Here is a 22,514-nt window from a genome sequence, read left to right as displayed (position 1 = left end):
GGCACAAGAGGGCGCCCTTGGCCCTTTTCTGGGATTGTTTTGGGCACATAAGATACATCTCTCACATACTGTCTTACTTGTGTTGGAGAGCTTTGGGACATAAAAATGCTGGGCCAGGGTAGTCTCAAGAGCTGTTTGCCCTGAATGAGTTCCCTCATGGGACTGCTTGACAAATGTAGGGACTCAGGTATGGTAATATGGCCATCAGCAAATTTCCACCATCCATTTGGGAGAAAATTTCCCTCCTCAGTCTTAAACCAGGCCTTTTCTTGTGGTGTGTACTGTGGGTCCCATTCAGCTAGGGGGCATGGGAACATGGCAGCCCTCAGAACAGTTGGAGCTGGTCCCCTCGTGAGGGCCACTTGCTTGGCCTCTTTATCAGCTTTCTGGTTTCCCCGGGCGTTTGTTGCATCTCCCTTCTTGTGCCCTTGACAGTGTATAACTACCAACCATTTAGAGGCACACGTGGTGTGTAGCAGTTCAAGGATTTCCTGCCCATATTTGATATTTTTTCCTCCCAAGTAAATGAGTCCCTTCTCTTTATATAAGGCCCCATTGGCATGAATGGTTGTGAAGACATATTTAGAGTCAGTATAAATGCTTACTTGTACTCCTGCAGCAAGCTAGAGTGCCTGCATGAGGGCGACAAGTTCAGCCTTTTGTGCAGAAGACCCAACTGGCAGCAGGCAAGCCTCAATAACTGAGTCCAAAGTCACTACTGCATAAACAGCAAAACTTACACCATCCCAGACAAAGCTGCTGCCATCTGTGAAATATTCAACATCTGGATTGCCAGTTGGCTGATTGGTTAGATCTGGTTGGCTCAAGAAAACCTCATTCATAACCTCTAAACAGTCATGCTCTGGGAGGGCAGGAGTCAATAGGCAGAAGAGTGGCTGGGTTTAGAGTCTTAACAACCTCTATCTGGATGCACAGATTTTCATATAGCATACTCTGGTATTCAACCATCCGAGAATTAGTCAGGCAATAATTTCCCTTATATTCCATGAGTGTCAGAACTGAGTGGGGAACACTCAGCTTGCCCTAAGGTGAGCTTATCTGCTTCTGTCACCAGGGCAGCAGTGGCTGCCAGAGCATACAGGCATGGTGGCCAGCTTCGGGGAATGGCATCAAGTTGTTTTGACAAGTAAGTCACTGGATGGTGCTAGGAGTCTAGTAATTGAGTCAGGACCCCAATAGCTGTTCCCTTTCTCTCATGAACATATAAGAAAAGGGCTTCATCACATCTGGCAGGCCTAGAGCAGGGGCATTGGTGAGTGCCTTCATGATTTCTTTAAAGGCTTTCTCTTGCTCCCTCCCCCATACTAAAGGCTGTCCCCTTTGTGGCTTCATAGAGGGGTTTGGCCAAGAGGGAGTAGTTAGGGATCCAGATTCAACAGAAACCTGCAGCTCCCAAAAACTCTCTAATTTGCTGGTGGGTTTTAGGCACTGGAATGGAACATACAGCCTGTTTTCTGTCCGTGCCAAGCCTGCGATGCCCCTGGAACAGGTGAAAGCCAAGGTATTTGACAGTGTTTTGGCAAATCTGGGCCTTCTTCCTAAAGACTTTGTATCCTGCCTCCCATAAAAGAGAAAGGAGAAGGCATGTCCCTTCCATACAGTCCTCCCAAGTTGGTCTAGCCAGCAGAAGGTCATCTACATATTGGAGGAATGTGCAGCCATGCTGGTCAGCTGAGAAGGCATTTAGGTTGGAATCCAAGGCAGTTCCAAAAATAGAGGATGAATTTTTGAAACCTTGTGTCAACCAAGTCCAGGTTAGCTGTTCCTTTTCCCCAGTGTTGGGATTTTCCCAATGGAAGGCAAAAATAGGCTGGCTCTGTGGGGCCAGGCAGATGCAGAAGAATGTGTCTTTAAGAACTAGGCAGGTTAAAAACTTTGCCTCAGCTGGGCCTAAAAGTGTGTATGGATTTGGGACTGTGGGGTGCAAAGTGACTGTTGCTGAATTTACTGCCCAGAGATCCCGAACTGGCCTCAGTCCCCGATTTCTGGACTGGTAATAGGAGGGCGTTCCAAGATGACTAACAAGGCCAGAAGATCCCATATTTTAAGAATCTGTCAAAGTGTTTTTGAATTCCAATCTGGGCCTTGCAAGGAATAAAGTACTCTTTCTGGCTTACAGGGGTGAGTCCTGACTTTCGTTCCACCACTATTGGGGGCACATTTCGGGCCAGGCCTGGGGGGTTACCTTCAGCCCATACACCTGGAATCTTGAAGGGAAGTTCAGGACTCTCAAGAGGCCTCCCCTCAGGGGTATAGGACCACCATTCCTCCTCTTGTGCAACTATGAGGATTACAGTCTTTGCCTTGGGTCCTCGCAACTTTAACTTTAACGCTTCTGTGCCATCTGAATCAAAAGTTATCTGTGCCCTCAGTTTGCATAACAAGTCCTGGCCCATCAGGCCCACAGGGCAATCAGGGAGATAGAGAAATTCATGCCTTACTTCGTGACTCCCAAGACTGCATTGTCTAGCCATTAGGAAGGGGTAGCAGAGTCATCCTCTGTAGCCCCAATAATAGTGTATGCTTGTTGGAAAGAGGGCCCACTGGTTGGGTCACAACTGAATGGTCAGCACCTGTGTCTACTTTGAGATCAGTGGGATGGCCCCCTATTTTCATTCGGACCATAGGCTCTGTCCTAGCAAAAGCAAGCCTGGTCTGTCCTAATACTCCTTATAGCCTTCCAGGCTTGCCAGACTGACAATATTTTCCTTCTAGGGGCTGGCTCCCCTGGAGGGCAGACTGGTATTTTCCTTCAACAACTTGGCCTCTACCTCTGTTTGGGGGGTCTTTGGGGAGTCCCTGACCCACTGGGGACATTCATTCTTCCAGTACCCTTCCTGAAGACAGTAGACATATTGATTTCACTCCAGTTCCTCCCTAGGACTGGGGCACCCTAGAGGCATCTGCTATCATCCTCGGGGATTGCCTCTGCCTGGAGTAGCTCACCAGGGCCCATCTGACTGTCCAACAAGGGCTGCTGCAAGAAGGTCCATTTTCCTTTTCATTTTCCTGTCAGTCTCCTGCCTACCCTGATCTTGACTGACAAAAACCTTTGTGGCCACCTCCAGAAGCTGGCTAGCATTCATTCCAACAAATCCCTCCAATTTCTGCAATTTTCACCTTCAGTCTCCCTGGGCCTGGCCAACAAAATCACCATTAATCATCTGCTGGTTTTCAGTGGCTTCTGGATCAAAGGCAGTGTACAAATGGAAAGCCTCACACAAGCGCTCATAGACCTGGCTGGGACTCTCATCTGGCCTTTGGAGGACTTCTGATGTTCTGCTCATGTTCATGGCCTTTTTCCCTCCTTCCTTCATGTCTCCCAATAATGCCTCCTGATACCATTCAAGTCACTGGTGATCTCAGCTATTATTGGGGTCCCAATGGAGGGGTCTTCCTTAGGGAACTAGGGCATGTACTTGGGCATTTAGAGTACCCTCAGGGGCATGATCTTCTAACCACTTTAGAGCTGCCAGCATATGGCATCGCTCTCTCCAGTATTGAATTGTGTGGAGAAGCTGTTGACAGTCTGTCCATGTGGGCTTGTGAGTCTGGATGATAGACTGCATCAAGTCAAGCAGAGCCTGAGGCCTTTCTGTGAAGGAGGAGGTATGATGTTTCCAGTTGAGGAGGTCTGTGGTGTAAAGGGCTGATAGACAAGTGCCCGTCCTTCTGGGTCATAATACATAGGGCTTTGGGCCTCCCTCAGAGGGATATGCAAGGCAGCGGGAGTCTGAGGAGACTGGTCAGATGTTCCCAATCAAGTGGGGGATGTGGGGTGAGCACTGGTGGACTCAGAGTGGGTATAGAGTCCTCAAGACTTAGGGAAGTCAGGGGAGCTCAGGCCCCAGAAGCTTCTGAAGCAGATTTTACAGGTGTGACTTCCCTTGAGTTTTTCCCTCCGGTGTCAGAGGCAGGGTGCAGAACCAGGCACTGGTGGCAGAGGTAGATAGAGCGGCACATAGGTTGGTGGTACTTCCTCAGGTTCCTCAGCCAGTACGAGCTCCTTTGCTTTCTCTCTACGCTTGGAATCTGCAGCCACCCTAGCCATCATAGTTCTCCAGGCCTCTTCCAGGTAAGGCCTTAGCCATGTGGGCCGGCTGAGGACAGCATCCTGCCAGCAGTCAATATAAGGGAATTGGTCTGAGTGCCCAGACCTTCCTACAATTACCCCATAATCTTCATTAACCACAGTTTTATCTAATGACCCTTCCAGGGGCCACCCTACACCAAAAGCAGGCCAGTCTACTTCACAAAGGACCTTAAGCTTGTGAGGCGTTAACTCCATAGTCTCCATTAAATCCCTTTTTAAGGTTTTTAACCATACACTCCAAGGGAGTGTTTTACTCTGATTTCCAGGCACCTCCTCCCATTAGTTGACAAGACAGACACAGAGGGGTAAGGGTCTTGGAAGAGCACTCGCTTCATCTGTCTCCAGCCACTCCCCTCATGGGGATCTAGGCGTCTCGTGGCCATAGTGAGTCCATATAAACCCCAGACTGGAGGCCCTGTTAGGGCTCTTCTTAACCATATGAGTTTGCGATGGACCCACAGATTGGGACTCCTCACTCACTTCACAGCTAGGCTGCGTCTCAGGCTCACACTTTCATACACTCTCATGTAATACAGTATGTCCGCCCTGCTCCCTGAACTGAGAGACATGGTTTCACCCCAAAAGGTGATTACTAGCAGTATGTGGGAGATGAGCAGTCTCCCCTTCTGCCTGCTGAGGCAGGCCTGAATTCGAACCTAGATTCTTACTAGTCTGGTGGGTGGTGCTCCCCTCCCCTCACTGGTTCCTGCACCTCACCAGGTTCAGTTGTGCATCCAAGTAAGGCCTTAACCCAACTTACAGGGCGGACAAGTCCCTCCTCTGGATCAAGCTGTCTGTTGGTGCCTGGTGGGATCTTCTCCCAGCAGACCACTGGCAACAAGGGAGGTGACAAATCACCATCTCTGCAATCCCAGCAAACAAGCCCCCAAGAAATGTTGCAGGAATCTCAAGCTGAGATATGGGACACTGAGGCAGTTAGCAGGAAGCAACATTTTATTTTGCTGGCACAGACTCAGCGGACTTGTGTCCAAAGGTTGAGCCCTAAGAACAAAGAGGTCTCACCTTATATACCCTTGCAAGCAGGTTACAGAAGCAAAACACAAGGTCTAATCCATATATGGTTACTATGCAATTCTATAGGCTATTTCACCCTAATGTTACATGACCATCTACCTTTAGTGCTCTGTGACCTTCTACACATTTAGAAATTTTAAGTTTTATCTCTGCCATGCCATCCCTTCCTCCCTGCTACCTTATCAGAACACAGGCCTGTTTCTTCTCTGGTCCTCCTCCCTGCTACACCTCAACTTGAATGAAAGCTGCTTAAGCACAACTTGTATTTAGTCTGTTTTGTTCAGTGCTAGTGCTAAATCCTCTATACCTAGGGCACATGATAAGCACTCATTGAACATTTGTTGCACGAATGACTGAATGAATAGTAAATACAGGTGATAGTATTTACTCAGATTGAATGGAGAAAACATTCTTAGTAAGGGTGAAACTACATTAACCAGATCTAAGATATGGATAGTATGTTTAGAACCAATAAAACTAGTTTATCATTCAGTTAAAAACAATGATTTAAGCCTTGGGTTGTTAAACTGATGAAAGCAGAATTACATTCTTATACACTCTTGAAACATACACCATGTTCTTCGTTATCAAATCTATATCAAAATATCTTTAGCAAGGCTCAGAGTTGGAGAAACTCTCCTGGATTGGGCTGAGAAGGCAAATGTGAGATTATCGCGGTACTGGCCTCTTTGAATTAACTAAGGCCTAACTCTGGAGAACAGAGACTCACATGGCGTTCCATGCTGTAGTTCTTCCTGTCATGTGTCAAGAGTGTAAACAGCTTTTCCTAAAGGTTTTTCTCTCTTTGAGGCCATGAGTGCCAGGGTGGTAGTAGTGTGTTTATTGCCTGGGTGTGGAATCCTGTGTGTCTCCTGTATGATTTCTGTTTTAAGTACTAAAGTGGTCTTTTATTTCTTTATTCGTGTTTCTATATAAAACGTAACATCTGTAAGTCTTTGAAGTAGATATAAGTTATTGGTAATGTGTACTATTGGCTAGACATTAGGTGCTAACATTTCACCAAAAACAGTTAATGTACACATAAATATCCAAATATAGATGTCCCTCTATATCCATGGACTCAACCAACCATGAATCAAAAATATTCTAAATGAAATATGTCTACCGAAGAGGTTCAGACATTTTCTTGTCATTATCTTTTTATATATCATTTACATTGTCTTAGGTGTTCATTAGGAGTCTAGCCATGACATAAAGTATATGGAAGGGTTTGCATGAATTATATGGAATTGCTACACCATTTTATATGAAAGACTTGAGCATGAAATTTTGTTATCTGCAGGGGCTCTGAAACCGTTCTCCTGAATGTACTGAGTGATGATTACGTATTACTAAAGTGCAGTGTCTTAAATGGTAGAGGTGTTATGGTATCTGCATACCTTAAGATACAGGCACTTAATAGAAGTTCTTCTAGTGAGTGAATATGCTGCAAGTTCATACTTGTATGATTTTAGTATTATTTAGATCTGTAGTAGGAGTTTGGAGTATGCTTGATTCTATATACTTAATAGGATGCAAATACTTTTAAAAACTCAACCAAGTAGATTTTAAGATTGCCAATCCTAAAAATTAAGCCACCTAACTATTACATTTTCTTGAATATTTGCCCATCTCAGTTTCACACAGAAGTATATTAAGTTTTCAGTTTCCCTAGAAAATATTTCTAAATCTCCTGTGACATATGAACAGATGAGCAATAAAAAAGCAAAATACTGTAATATATAGATCATAACTGCTGTGATTTTTGAAGTTGTACATTTTCTTAGCAAGAGTTATCAGTTGTCTACTACATCTATGGAAAAGTCTCATTTTTCACCTAAGCACCCAAGATTTTAAGAAGTGTAACTTTTCAGTGAATCTGATAAGATAAATTGGTTGTAAAATTTTCTCGCAGGTAACTAAAAAAAATAGATATGCTGTATGAAGATTTTGTAGACGAACCAGTTAAATATGCCTGAGGTAATTTTTGTTTTTAGAAAGACTGGTCTTTATCTATGCTTTCAGCCTGGTATTAAGTAGACAAGCATCATCAGTTATCTATCAAGACCACTGTAAGATCATGATTAAAGAAATTTCTTTTCCATCTATAGAAAATATAGTGTGGGATTGTTAAGATAAATGCAAAAACACTTTTTCCTGGACATTTTCCAGTTTCATTTGTGGACAGGAGCCTATTATATTTTTGAAAATCTCCCAAGTAGATGCTGATTAGTCAATGGAATGGTCTTATGTGGTCTGGCCTCTTAGTTTTACACACCCAGTCATATGATGATTCAGTTTTGATAAAATTGATTTGTGCATTTTGTTTTTAGGTAGTAAATAATAAATATGGAGGAATAATGAAATCCTAAAAAACAATGGTGATATTTTATAAAACTATTTTCATTTTCAGTGGCTTTGAAGCGTATGTTGAATTTCAATGTGCCTCATGTTAAAAACAGCACAGGAGAACCAGTATGGAAGGTAAGAGCTTATCTTCATGGGAACTCTTTCTCTTTCTTAGTCCTTACTGGTAGAAAGGGGAGGGAATTCCTTATTCATACTAAACTAGTTGCACATTATAACTATGTAATTAAAGGATATTTTATTTTTATTTATAAATGCCATCTTTTGGCTTGTGTAAATTCTGTAATATACATAATAAAGATTTTGATTAGACTTAAATTTATTTATTTACATTCCCTTTATACTTATCTCTTCAGAAGAAAAAAAACAAGTTAACTTTGTTAGACTATTAGGTGTTTTGAAAGCTTTTATGAGTGCTTGTAAGGCCTTTGAATTAACTCTCAAGAAAGCTAAAATGGTCTATATTGAATTCATGGTTTAAGCTTCACAATCCTCTAATTTTCTCCCTTCCTATTTGGTAGGGGACGGGGGATAAAAAGGAGGAAGAATCTTCTGATTGCTCCTTGTATAAACTTTACTCGTTATTTTGTTTCTAAAGTCTCTATTAAGCTTTTGAGTTAAATAGCTTGAGAATTTCTTGGGTACCCGTTCGTGTCAAATACTTTCCCTGTCCATCAGTACACACGATTTACTAAAATAAAATTTACTTCAATATTATCTTAATATGGATTTCTGTTGGTTTTTCATTCATAATGATGTTAAAAAACACATTTTTTAAGGTGCTCATTTATGACAGATTTGGCCAAGATATAATTTCTCCTCTGCTATCTGTGAAGGAGCTGAGAGACATGGGAATCACACTGCACCTGTGAGTTTTAACATTTCTAATAGAGGCATTTATTTTCAGATGTTTTATGAAAGATCTTCTTGGCATGTGTCTTGTATCTTTCCCTGTAGACTTGGTTGACCCTCTAGGTGAATGGAAAGAACTGGTACTCTTAAGCTGTCTTCTAGCTCTAAAAGTGTTTTATTCCTTTAATTTAAATATACTCTTTTTAAAAAATTTATGTGACTCATTACATGAAGTAATGACTATCAAATCACAGAAGACCTAACTATTAAGTTTGTTTAATTATGTTGCTTCTGATATGTTTGATAAAAACAAAACAAATTCCATGACTTTATAGACTTCTTAGTAGAACATTTGGGGAGGAGCTGCCTTCCTGAATAGATACTAATACTTTTGGGTACTAATGGAGTCCAACTTTATGTTATGCTACTATATTTGCATTTTGTTCTGTTGATGATTTCATAGCCAATTTTTATTCTATGGTGTTGTAACATATTGAATTGAAATGTACTGGGAACAAGTTTTCAGATTTTCAGTGAGTGGCATATCAGAATCTGGATTGATCAGCTTAAATTCTTCAATTGTGTAATGAATACATGTCTAAAATTAATAGAATACGATATCGCATTGATCTGATTTTTTTAATGGGTGTTGTTTGTTTTGTGATGCTTGGGATTGAACCTAGGGCCTCATGCTGGCAAGGCAAGTGCTCTACCACTAGACGCCCCCGTCAGTCCCAACTGCATCAGTTTTAAACTCACTTTTCACTTTTTGTTCTTCTATAATTGGGATCTGTATTATAACTAATGGTATACTATAGTTGGCTGCATTGTCCTTAATGATATAGAGTATGTTTAAAAAAATAAGTACCTTAGATTTGATGAAATATGTTATTTGACATATTTTTTTCATGTTGCATTAGGCTTGTAACAAATTTGTTTTGGTAACACATTAATTATTATAAAGTCAACTGAAGTTTATCTTAACGCTTTTCCTGGAAATTATGTATTATTAATATGCATGACTTACCATTGACACCTTACTGAACATTTAACTCCTTTATTTAACTAATGAGCACACTAAAGTTAGAAAGGTTAAGTGATTGTCCCATACTTGGACAACTGGTTAATAACAAAGATGTGCCAGATTTCTTGACCACTACTTCTGTGCTGTTTGTCTGCTGAGGCATAATGACTCAGTAACAATGATAAACGAGGCCTAACTCAGTACTTCCTTACTGAGTAACAAGATAGTCTGCCAGGTTGAGAGTCTAGGAAGCATAGAGCCATTGCTGCCAGAGCATGGAAAGGCTGCATTGCTACCATGTTGAATTCCTGTTTGCCTCACCTCTGACCATTCTTCCATATATGCTTAAAAATACTGCATCAATTACTTTGTGTTCTTAAAGCTAGTTTAGGCTTGTTTGTAGGAAACAATGACCACACACACACACAGAATATGAAATAGTGGTTATAGCTCTTTAGGCATAAAAAGAAGCAACCTGTGGCTGCCATCACATTTTCCTTTATTGTTAGTAGCAGCAGCCAGACAGATGGAAGAAATCACTAAACATGGATCTACTGGCAGCATGTACATCTTTCACTCCTCTTAATTATAGGTGGAGAGGAGTGAATATTCCAGAAGAGAATATTACTCTTATTTCCTGATGTAAGCATATAAAAATCTTATGCTGAAAACTAGAGATTTTGTGAGTTCATATTGGCATATTTGAATGAAAAAATTTCCTGAATTTTAAAAGGAGAAAATTCTACAGTAAATAATCTGTGAGATGCTAAGATGTCCTCTTATACCTTCTCTTATGAAGCAAAAAATATATTGGGGGCAGGGGATGCAGCTCAATGGTAAAGTATATGCTTAGAATGCATAGGGCTCTGAGTTCAGTCCACAGCACCATATGGAAAATAAGCAAACAAAAATATGTTTAGTCTTTTAACTCTTAAGGAAACTTTCATTTGAAAAATACACTGATATCATATCTGTTTAAATGTTTGCATTGCTTCTAAAGATTCCTTCAGCATTGTTTTCCCTTTTTTTTTTTTTGCAGTACTGGTGTTTTGAACTCAGAGCCTCATGCTTGCTAGGCAGGCACCCTGGCACTTGAGTCATTCTGCCAGCCCTTTTTCGTGATAGGTGTTTTTGAGATACGGTCTCAAGAACTATTTGTCTGGGCTGACTTCAAACCATGATCCTTCTGATCTCTGCCCCCTAAGTAGCTAGGATTACAGGCATGAGCCGCCACCACCCAACTGTTTTCCCTTTTTGGGAGAGATACACATTCCTCCATTTACTCTGCTCCTGTATTTCTATGAAAAATGGTAATAGAATTGATCCTGATGTGTATAAAAATCATTCATTCAAGGAGAGTGGTAGTAGAAGAGAATGACCTTAAGGCAGTGAAAATTAGTCAAGTGAAATAGAACAATTAGTCAAGTGAAAACTAATGAGAAATTAGGATATCCCTAATAAGTAATAGTAATATTGACTGTGTGGACATATTGCTGTTTTTTATTTTTTTTATTTTGTTTTTGAAGGAAAAAGCTGGGTTAACTGCTGAGTATGGTGGTGCATGCCCATATCTCAGCTATTTGGAAGACAGAGGTAGGAGTATTGCAGTCTGAGGCTGTACCAGGCAAAAGCATGAGATCCTATCTGAAAAACAAATTAAAGGGACATGGCTTAAGTAAGAGCTTTTAGAGCAGAAGTCACTGTCGAGCTGATGAACGCCTCATTTGAGAAATACTGTTTTAAACTGTCTTTTTAAGATAAGTAACTAAGAAAAAGTAAGTTTTATGTTCTTTATGTTTTCTAGGCTTTTGCACTCTGATCGTGATCCTATTCCAGATGTTCCTGCAGTGTACTTTGTGATGCCAACTGAAGAAAATATTGATAGAATGTGCCAGGTAACAGGTTCTTATTTTACCTGATACTTAAAATTGCCTAACCATTTAAATATTGAGACAGACTTCTGTTCAAAAAAGTACCTTAGATGCCCAGTTTAGAGAATCAGAAATTACTTTACACAGCTTCCTATTTTGACATTTGAGACTGTCTTTGAATTTCAAGTAGATCAAAAGATGTAAATTTTTTTTCCTGGAGGAACATTGTATCAGTAAAGATTGAGTGTGAACCAGGCATCAGTGGCTCATGCCTATAATCCTAGCTACTTGAGAGGCTGAGATTGGCAGGATTACCAGCAGCTAGGAGGGAATTTTGCAAAAACCCATCTTAGCCAATAGCTGAGTGTGGTGGCATGGACCTGTCATGTCAGCTATGCAGGAGGCTGAGATTAGGAAAAGGTTTCAGGCCAGCCCCAGCCCAGAAAAACAAAGGTATGGTCCAGGCCGGCCTAGCCAAAAAGCAAGAACCTGTTTCCAAAATACCCAGAGCAAGAAGGGCTAGAGATATGGCCCAAGAAGACAGCAACCTGTCTAGCAAGTATGAAGCCTGAGTTCAAACCACAGTACTGCAAAAAAAACAAAAAAATTGACTCTTGATCTGACTTCACAAAACAGAAAGTGAACTGGACATAGTGGTGCACACCTATAATGTCAGCACTTATGAGACTGAAGCAGGAGGGTTACCAGATTAAGGTCAGCCTGAACTACATAGCAAGTTTGAGACCAACCTGTAATACACATCGAGGCCCTGTCTCAGAAAACAGCAAACAAACAAAATAATTAAAAACGGCCTGCCAGATGTAGGTGGCTCACGCTTGTAGTCCTAGCTTCAGGAGGCAGAGATCAGGAGGTTCAAAGCCAGCCCAGGCAAATAGTTCTCAAGACCCTGTCTCAAAAATACCCAACACAAAACAGGACTAGAGGAGTGACTCAAGTGGTAGAGTACCTGCCTAATAAGCATGAGGCTCTGAATTCAAACCCCAGTATCACCAAAAAAAAGAAAAAAACTAAAGAAGGCTAAGAGCAGGAAGTCTGTGCTTGTATAGGAACACTGGATAAGGTTATTGAAGACCCAGACTCCCCAGGAGAGTTTCATTTGTCTCGCTGGGTAGAGTTAGCTGCAAGAAAGTCTACAAAAGTTAATATTTTGATTGAATGTATTACCACCACAAAGAAAATTTTAATCTTTAGTAAGGAAATGGGAAAAATGGATATTGGATAGGGTGCTAACAGTTACAACATCTTGTTACTGACTATTGAATCAAATTGCTACTTAAATTGATAGTGAAGGTCACATATTTTGTGTCTTGTGTGACTTCATTAAAGCCAGCTTCCAACACAAACCCAACTGCCATTTTTTAAAAGAGGTACTATTTATCAATCTCTTCCCTTTTTTTGTAATACTGGGGATTGAACATAGGGCCTTGCATATCCTAGGCAAGTGCTCTGCCACTTTAGCTATGCCCCTGGCCCTTTTTATTTTTGAGACAGGGTCTCACACTACTTTTGCTCAAGTTAGCCTTGAACCTCCCAGTCCTCTGGCATCTGCTTCTCATGTGGCTGGGATTATAGGCATGTACCACCACATGCCTTCCTTTTTTAAAGAACAGCTTTTTTGAAATATACCATACCATTTGCCCATTTAAATTGTGCAGAGATGTACAGTAATTCAGTGGGTTTTTTAAATATATTCACAGAGTTGTGTAACCATCACCACAACTTTAGAACATTTTTATCACTTCAAAAAGAAGATATTTTAAATCTTTAAACTTTTACGTCTCTAGTTCCTATCCTCATCCCCTCCTGTCCCTAAGTTACTTTCCATCTCTATTATATTTACATATTCTGGACATTTCATATGAATGAAATCATATAATATATGATCTTTTGTATCTGACTTCTCTCTATTAGCTTAATGTTGTCAAGGTTTATCCATATTGTAGCATATGTCAGTACTTTATTCCTTTTTATGGCTGGATAATGTTCCATGTGGATATGTCAAATTTTGTCCATTTACCAAAATGTCCAACAGTTTGGGCTATTATGAATAATTCTGCTGTAAACATTCATATACAAGTTTCTGTGTGGACCTGTTTGCATTTTTCTTAGGTCCATAAACACATGGGAATGGAATTGCTGGTTCACATAATAACTTTATTTAGTCTTTTGAAGAACTGACAGACTATTTTACAAAGTGGTTGCACCATTTTCCCACCAGCAATATATGAATGTTTAGTTTCTTTGTGTATGGTTTGAGACACGGTCTCACTATGTGGCTTAGGTACCCTCCTCTCACAGGTCCATCTTCTCAGTTTCTCACATTTTAACTTTATCTCTGAAATTCGATTCATCTTTAATTGATCTTGTGTCATAAATTTTATTGGAAACATGAATTATTTCCTGGCATTATTTCCTGATGGTGCCTGCGAACAGTTGTTGACATCTTATATTTGAGGAGGTACGGTTATTTAGATAGCTAGGTCTACAGATTGAGAAAATGAGAAAACTTGATTTGAGAATTTACCTAACTTAAATTCCAGTACTTTTGCGTGGTTGAGAAGAAGCACTTCTGGAATCAGTCATTGGAATGAGAACACTTCTGTGTGAGGTGAAGGAAGCATCTGTCATGTCCTCACATTACCATAGTAGTAGATAGTGGTATCTGCCAAATGTAACAAGCATTTAATTATGAATAGACAGTAGCTACTGCTGACTCTTTTTTTTTCCCCTGTTGAGACAGGATCTCACTATGTAACCAGGCTAGCCTCAAACTCACAGTCCTTCTGCCTCAGCCTCCAAACTGCTGACATACCAGACATGTACCAGTATACCCAATACTTCTGTATATTTTTAAGAAAAATACAGATAATCTATTTCAGAGCAATTTTGTGCTATATTGTAACCAATGGGATTTTGTTGACAATGTGATTTCATAACTTTAAGATACATTTCAGTAAACAGATAGCTAGCATTTTTTATAAGTTTGTTCTCTTGGTATCCTTTTTCTGTTCATTTATATAACTTGTCTTCTTTTGTTGTTTGCTTTTTTAGTAGTAGTGGGGTTTGAACTCAGGTTCACACTTTCAAAACAGGTGCTCTGCCACTTGAGCCACACCTCCAGCCCTTTTGTCCTGGTTATTTGGAGATAGGATCTTGCTTTTTGCACAGGCTGGCTGGGGCCACAATCCTCCTACTTTAAGCTTCCTTCAGTAGCTGGGATGACAAGTGTGCACCATCACACACAGCTTTTTTCCACTGAGATGGGCTTTTAGAAACTTTTTTGCCTGGGCTGGCCTGAAACCCCAGTCTCCTCCCACATAGCTTGGGATGAAAGGCACACCACTGCTCCCAGCTATTGGTTGAGATGGGGTCTTGCCCAGCTGACTTCAAATTGTGATCCTTTTGATATCAGCCTTCCAAGTAACTATGATGGTAGGCATGAACCACTGTTGTCCAGCTATAACCAGTCTTTTAAATATGTATCTTACCCTATAAAACCTTGTTGATATTTAAAAGATTTTTGTTTGTGGTCATCCTTTACTGTCCTATAAGTGTGAAACATCCATTGTATTTTTAGGATCTTCGAAATCAACTCTATGAATCATATTATTTAAATTTTATTTCTGCCATCTCAAGAAGTAAACTGGAAGATATTGCAAATGCAGCATTAGCAGCCAGTGCAGTAACACAAGTAGCTAAGGTAAGAAATTTGGTTGATTGATGACATTTTGCTAATGTAAAATTTAACAGTGTTCTGAAAGCTGTTAATTGACATAGGTGTTTTTTACAAATAACCAGAACAACCTAAGAAATGTTTAGAGTTACTACTTTTAGAAAGAGTTCTGATGGTATAAATTGTCTTCAATTAGGTAAAAAAAAAAGAAGGTGTCTACTACTATTTAGTGAATTTGAAAGACAAAAATAACAAAAACAGAATCCGTTTTTGTTTTAGTCTGACATTTGTATGCTCTTTGAAACTCAGTTGAGAAATAAGTTTGACAGTTGTGTTATCATATATTGTACTCAAAATATACTGGCTGTGGTTTTATCTGTAATCACTACTGTTGCCTGTTATCTCAAGATCTTTTTTTCCTTGGGAAAGAGTATCCAAAGAGACTACATTGTGCATTATAAGTAGAAGGAATTTACAAGACAGTTCTATATCATAGTGACTTTTTAGTCAGTTTCAGCTTAAATTATAAATAAATTTATACAATATATTCCTGGTTTTAGCCTGCTGTTCCCTATGCTTCTTGACTTTGGAGACAACACAAATGAATGAAAGACCAAATGTGCACTTACTTCTCACTTCCCCACACACACTGTCAGATTTTTCATTCTTAAAAATAGTCAGTCCATGGCTACTTCTGATTGGTTTTTGAGGCTTCTTCTTTAATTTCTTACTCAAAGTTTCTCATTAATTTCACATAAAATAATACAAATGATTTCTAATTTGTTTAACTAAATCTAATATATTTCATATATATTTAAATTTTTCTCTTTATTTGCTGTTCCAAAGAACTGACATAATTTTTCCCTACTATGGTTATAAAAGGTTATAATGTAAAAACAGTTACTGTGACTTTGACAGGAAAGTATCTTTATAGTGAATACAAAATTTGTTTAAATTATGTTTTCTGAAAATATTACTCTCATCCTTGATCTTATTGCCCAAAAGCTTGTTATAGTTTTTAATGATCTTTTGGGGTTTTTTTTTATTGTTTTTTAATAATCTTAGCCCCTCATAATTACCCAATTAGGCAATCTGCAACCTACTACAGATTTTAGTTATTGAATAATATAATAATGTAATTTTTCCTGTTTTTGCCATTAGTAGATAAAAAGTCAAACTAAACTTTTAATATGGCTATATTATAAAAATGATTTATATACCTTTTCTTTGGTTTCTAGGTTTTTGATCAGTATCTCAATTTTATTACGTTGGAAGATGATATGTTTGTACTGTGTAATCAAAATAAGGAGCTTGTTTCATACCGTGGTATGTGAAAATATGAATACTAAAATTCATTGTTAACAAAATGAATATACTGTAAAGAAAAAATTGTTAACATGTATAGTGTTCTCAAAACCAGATTTGTTTATAGCATTAGAGCTTAAAAGATTTTTTAAAGCACACAGAGAAAATAAGTCTCATACTAAATTCTGTCCCATACAAAAAACATAAATAAATACATGTTGTAAGCTCAGTGGAGTACTAATTCTGACCTCCTAGGTGTCCCCACAGCAACTTGTATGAATGGTTCACCATGGCAAGTCAGACAATGCAGTAAAGCCTACCTTTTTCATGAACTTACCACATGCGTTTTTGACTAAATGCAGTAAGAAGAATAATAATAAATTTTAAAAATCAGAAGAAATTTCAAAAATAAAAATTATAGCTAGTTGAATGGCTCAAGTGGTAGAGCACCTGCCTAGCAAGTATGAGGCCCAGAGTTCAAACCCCATATCACAAAATCATAGCTCAGTTGATATGAAGAAGCTCTTAGTCCCACGTTATCATTAATTGTCCTTAAATTATTTAATCACTTACGATCTGCTGAGTGTTAATTTTGTGAAAATATACTTTCCAAAAATCAAATGATACACCAAAAGCAAGGTAAAAGTTATGGTAATCCTCCCAAAACTATAAGACCCATGATGTGTTTAAGTGAAAAAATGAAAAACTGAGATTTGCTGAAAGGTGATGTGTCTTCAGTGGAAGTTTGGTGGTATTATGGGAAAAATGAATCAAAGCATTTGCAGTATTCAAGATAACGAGCAAAAATAAGATCTAGTTTTTAGCCGTACTAATGTTTACAACAGTAATTTTTATAACAGTAATATAGCCTACTCCATACAGTTTTAAGTTATGGATGCTTAGACCTACTGTACATATATATGATACAGGTAAATTGGAGAGATTTTAGAGTACTGAACTTTGTGCACCCTGAGCATTCCCAGGTTTTTCTCAACAGTGGTCTCCTTGGAACCACATACCTGGGGACCCCAAGGGTCTACTCTGTTTTAATGCAGGATTAAGTAAATTATGTAGATACTTTATTGTTCTCACAAAATACTGGCCAAGATAGTAAGCTGCTGACAACATTTGGTGTCATTAAGATCTGTAGCATGTTTTCTTCTTGAAATCAAAAAAATCCCTTAAAGAGTGTAAGTATTTGCTAAATTATACATGTGAGAAATTTTTAATGTTTGTTTTATTCACAGAAGTCTTTATAACTACTTGAATTTTAAATTAATTAGCAGCCTATTTAAGTTACATGCTTAAAACCTAGTTTTCCTTAAGCCTTTAAGTTAGACTTATCAATTTTGTTAGATAATTCATAAACCTGGTAAAAATAAAAACAAACATCTTTAATTTTTCCTTAACCAGTTAACTCACATTGAACAGACTAGTCTTATCAGTTCCATTTAGCAAACTTAATGAGAAACATAGTTTATTAAATTCTCTGTAACAATTTCCATTGCATTTATAAATTCAGTTTACTAAGTTTTCTTTTTCAAATACTTCATGTACTAGCCCAGGCAAACTTACAAATCTGTTAAGTAAAACATAACCAAATTTTTAAATGAGTCTTAAAAGACAAACTTTTTATGAGTTCTTAAACATTCAAATACTTGCAAATTTAATTAAATTGTCCCATACCTGTCAACTTTAAAAAAAAACACAAGTCTGAAATTAATTAATTTTAAAGTGTAAATCACATGGCTAATTTCCCAGGTTCTCAGTAATAATGGTGGTAATCACTGTTACATTGCCAGTGTTTTAACTTTACATACAAGTTCATTTACTCCTCAGAATAACTTAGTATTATTTCCATTTTCCAGGTGAGAAAAATGAGGTTATTAAAAACAAGCATCTTTATTTTTGGATCAGGAAGTGATAGAACCTGGTTTACTGAAGACAGGCAATCTCTTTTCAGAGATAGTGCTTTGTTTTTGTGGTACTGGATTTGAACTCAGGATCTTACACTTGCTAGACAGGTGCTCTGCCACTTGAGCTATGCTCCCAGCCTGAGATAGTGCTCTTAACCATTGTATCATTATATGCCAAATGCTCCCAAGCATTTTAAGTACTTTAACTAAAATCTATTTTTTTTTTTTTATTGACATACTGGGGTTTATGGTCAGGGCTTCATGCTTGCTAGGCATGCATTCTACCACTTGAGCCACATCCCTAGCTCCCAAAATCTAATTATACTAACATCATGGATCTATTTGCATCCCGTCTTTTTACTTCTAAACGTGCTATGGATTGATAATGTATTTATTTAATAAAGGAAACATACCTCAGTCAAACTGAGTTATTATCTCAGTGCAACATGTTATCCCAAGTTTGATTGCTGTTATTGTAACTGTTAAGGTTGCTTTTCATTCATAGGCATGGAGCTGAAGTGTAGTAGGAATAGGCTGTATACTTCCATATAGGTTTTACTGTGTAACTGATTGACAGAATGAACTGGAATTCATATCCCTTGAAATGTTATCCTTGTGCCATTTGTTTCTTCTGATTTGGGTAGATGGCAATAACAGCACATTGCCTTCATCTGCATTCTGAATTGCCTGCTTAAATTCTTGATTATTTTTATGTTCTCTGGGTAGACCAAACTTTCTTTATATTCTTTGATCTGTCCAATTTGATTCTGCTTTCCTTTCATGCTAATCACAAGTTATAGTAAATTTTATATTTGTTTTTACATTCTGGTATTATTGGGAAGTTAAAAATACTATGTACATAAAATTTTAGTCTTTCAGCATACAGCTGTTGAGCATCTTACTTTGTCAGACATTGGGCCTAGCTGTTGTGAGAAAGACAAATAAGTCAAGGTCTTTGGCTTCAAGGACATTCTTCATGGTTCTGTTTCTTTAGCTGCAAGGACTGTTGGCATTACCCCCAGGTGTGCCTGTCAAAATTGCAGATTTCTTACAGTTATCTCAAATCTACTGAACTGAATTCCTATAGAAAAGGGCAAAGAATTTTTACCTTTTAAAGTCTTCCAGTAAAACTTCTTTTTCTTCCCTTATGTTTCCAGGGTAATTATTTGGGAACTACTTAAGTATAGTCTTGTAGATCAGAAAGAAATTCAAATAACTTTTAATACAAAGGAAATAATATGTGATATTGGGTTTTTTCATAATTAATTTACATTGTGTTTTTCTCACAGAATTGGTTATTGGGATCAATAATTTCTTGAGGCCATCTGGTGTTTATGAATAAATTATGGAATACAATATTTATTTTTATATTTGCTCTGGCAGAAATTTTGTGTAGTGGGGGTAGGAGGGTTTTTTGTCCTTTTTTTTTTTTCTTAATACTATTCTGATACTGATGGTCAGTTTTTTTGTGTGTGTGCATGACTTATTTGTATGGATTTTTTGTGGGGGGAGGGTGAGAGTTGAGCTAATTTAATTTTGAATGTATTTGTTCACTTTTAAAAAGTTTATAGCAAAATTTTTCACTTAAGTATCACAAGTGTTATCAAACACTATATTAATAGTTTATAAGTTTAATAAAGATATGGCATAAGTTTTGGTCATTTTTTTTCTTCTTTACCTGTGTCATTTTAGCCATTAATAGGCCAGATATCACAGACACAGAAATGGAAACTGTTATGGATACTATTGTTGACAGCCTCTTTTGCTTTTTTGTTACATTGGGTAAGTTTTCAAATCTCTCTTTAAATAAAATTAATTATTTAAGAATTAATTTAAATCTGTTTTACACTGTTATATGATTCTTTTCACCTATCAGAATCTCTATAGGTTCTCCAGAATTAAACTAACGTTTACATTCTGTACTATATAAAAATATTCTTTTAATAGCTTAATGTGGTTATTCCTATTGAGTTTCCATTCAGTAGGTTTTTTGGGTTGAGGTTTTTTGAATCTTAGATGTCTTTGGTAATTGTAATTTTCTAATATATTATTTCATTGGTTTTGTGATGACTTCAACCTTTATGCCTGCTAATTTTTTAATATTTCATCATAAAAATTTTCAGACATACTTCTAAGTAAAGCGATACATGCCTGGTAACTATTAAGACAAATGCCATGAACTCCAAAAAACTAAATTTACATATAATGTGAAGTTACTTATACTCTAAAAATTTAAACATTTCCTTGAATCATCTAAAATTAATAATAGCAATGTTGTATTTAGTGTCTCGTATATATGACTGTGCATTATTATTTCTAGTAGTTCTGTTTAGAAACCTGATTGCAGTTTTAATATTACAGACACTTTAAAACCTTTTAATTAAAATGATCTTCACAGTAGATTAATAGGCATTCCATTTCACAAATGAGAAAATTAAAGAAGAGATATCATGCATAGTATAGGACTTAGACAAATGTTTGAGGAGAATTTATATGCAAATTCTAGGGCTCCCTCCTTTCAGGAATTTTTCCCTTTATTGCCCAGCGCTAAACTCAGATCTTTGATTTTCACCTAAATAAATGTCCTGTTTTCTGTTTATTCTTTCTCTTGTGTGCCCTGTAAAGTCAAAAGTACCCTCAGGAGAAAAGCTTGTTGAACATGTATCTTAGTTGTAGAATTTCCTTCTTTCAAGAGTCTACCTCCATCCGATTTCTGCCTCTGGATTCTCAGTACCCTCAAATGGATTTGGGATTTTTGAGTGTTTGTTTGTTTTTGCATTGCTGGGAGTTTGAACCTAAGACCTCAGAAGTGTTAGGCAATTTCTCTACAACTGAGCTACATCCCCAATCCTTGTTTTTTTAAAGAAAATACATGAACATAACTTTAAGTCATTAGATAGATATAATTATCTTTCTGTTTTGCCATCTTATAGTGTCCAGAATTTTGCCTACTCCTAGGGTTATTGTGGGCATGAAGGTTGTTTTTGTTTTCAAAATAAGGGCAGATTGAGAAGAGATGTCTAAAGACCACTGAAGTGTTAGAACCACCTTTATTATGTACAGAGTATTGAAAAATGATTATTTTTTCAAAAGAGAAGATGAAATTACTGCCACTCTGACAGAGAAGTTGACACTACATTACTAAATAAAATGTCAATTTTCAGAGTAGTATGTACAATATTCTGTTTTTATTTTTACATGCTCTCCTTCCCTCTCCTTCCCTCTCCTTTCTCTCTCTCTCTCCCTTCTTTTTATCTCCCCTTCCATCCCTCCTTCCCTCCTTCCTTTCCTCTGTTTCTCACACTCTTAGATGATATATGGAAAATAACCTGAAAACCTGAAGACTTTTTTTTTTTAATTTTGATACTGAGGTGTGAACTCAGGGCTTTGTGCTTGCTAGGCAGGAGCTCTACCACTTGAGCCATAACTCCAGTCCTTTTTAGAAGCTCTGGTTATTTTAGAAATAGGGCCTCACTTTTTGCCCAGGCCAACCTGGACCATGATTCTCCTACTTTCCACTTCCCACTATAAGAGAGATGACAGGTGTGCACCACCATGCAGAGATTTTTCTGTTGAGATGGGATCTCATGAACTTTTTTTGCCTGGGCTGGCCTAGAACTGAGATCCTCCTAGTCTCAGCATCCTGAGTAGCTTGGAGTGGCAAGGCATACTACCATGCCATCGGCTAGATAGTCTTGCAACCTTTTTGCTCAGGCTGACTTCAAACTCTTTCATCTCTACCTCTCACCTCACTAGAATTACAGGCACAAGCTATTGGCATCCAGTTTTTTTCTTTTATTGTTGTTGTTTTAACTCCTCTACTCTGATGGTTGTACTGGAGTTGAATGCATGACTTTGTGCTTGTTAGGCACTCCTGCTTGAGCTCTACATTCTAATTCTTGAAAGCTTGTTTGGAAGTTCTAGCAGGGGAGCACAGCTACTCGTGAACCCTTGACCAAAGAACGTTCCTCCTTTATTGGTATGGTCGTCCTCTTTGACCAAGCACGCAGCTTGGGGAGGGCCGCACATGGAGTGATGAGGGAGGAAGGGGACACTCGCCTAGCCAGCCAGATCAGCCGAATCAACCCTGGTGATCAATGGGGTAACAGATGTCGCAGCCAGATCGCCTTCACATCCCATATTCTAATTCTTAATGGGGATTCTTACTTTGGGAGGTTAGAATCAAGAGACTTAACTTTATATATCGTTAATATTATTTAAATGTTTTATGCCAAATATATATAACCTAGGCCATCAGAAGAAAGCATAGTTTTTAAAAATTTGCTACTTTCCACATTTGTACTTTTTCATTTGACAGAGTATACTTCCTGCAGAA

At 38.0% G+C, this 22,514-nt stretch overlaps 1 protein-coding gene across 3 annotated transcripts in view; it reads left to right on the top strand.

Moving 5' to 3' along the window:
• The window catches only part of Scfd1 (sec1 family domain containing 1), a 109,009-nt gene that overhangs the window by 6,697 nt on the left and 79,798 nt on the right, over positions 1–22,514 (top strand). Inside the window, exons 2-7 of one of the 3 annotated variants that reach the window (XM_074068223.1) lie at positions 7,563–7,633; positions 8,313–8,384; positions 11,197–11,287; positions 14,862–14,984; positions 16,196–16,283; positions 19,871–19,960. In XM_074068223.1, coding sequence (XP_073924324.1) covers positions 7,590–7,633; positions 8,313–8,384; positions 11,197–11,287; positions 14,862–14,984; positions 16,196–16,283; positions 19,871–19,960 — 508 coding nt within the window. In that variant the 5' untranslated portion in view covers positions 7,563–7,589. Of the gene's footprint in view, positions 1–7,562; positions 7,634–8,295; positions 8,385–11,196; positions 11,288–14,861; positions 14,985–16,195; positions 16,284–19,870; positions 19,961–22,514 lie in introns of all 3 variants that reach the window. The other 2 variants (XM_020156676.2, XM_074068224.1) reach the window with 2 other exon arrangements.

Source organism: Castor canadensis, chromosome 3, assembly GCF_047511655.1.
Source record: "Castor canadensis chromosome 3, mCasCan1.hap1v2, whole genome shotgun sequence".
NCBI classification, from domain to species: Eukaryota; Metazoa; Chordata; class Mammalia; order Rodentia; family Castoridae; genus Castor; species Castor canadensis.
The sequence above is the reverse complement of the archived record's forward strand: the minus strand, read 5'-3'. Positions and strand labels throughout refer to the sequence as shown.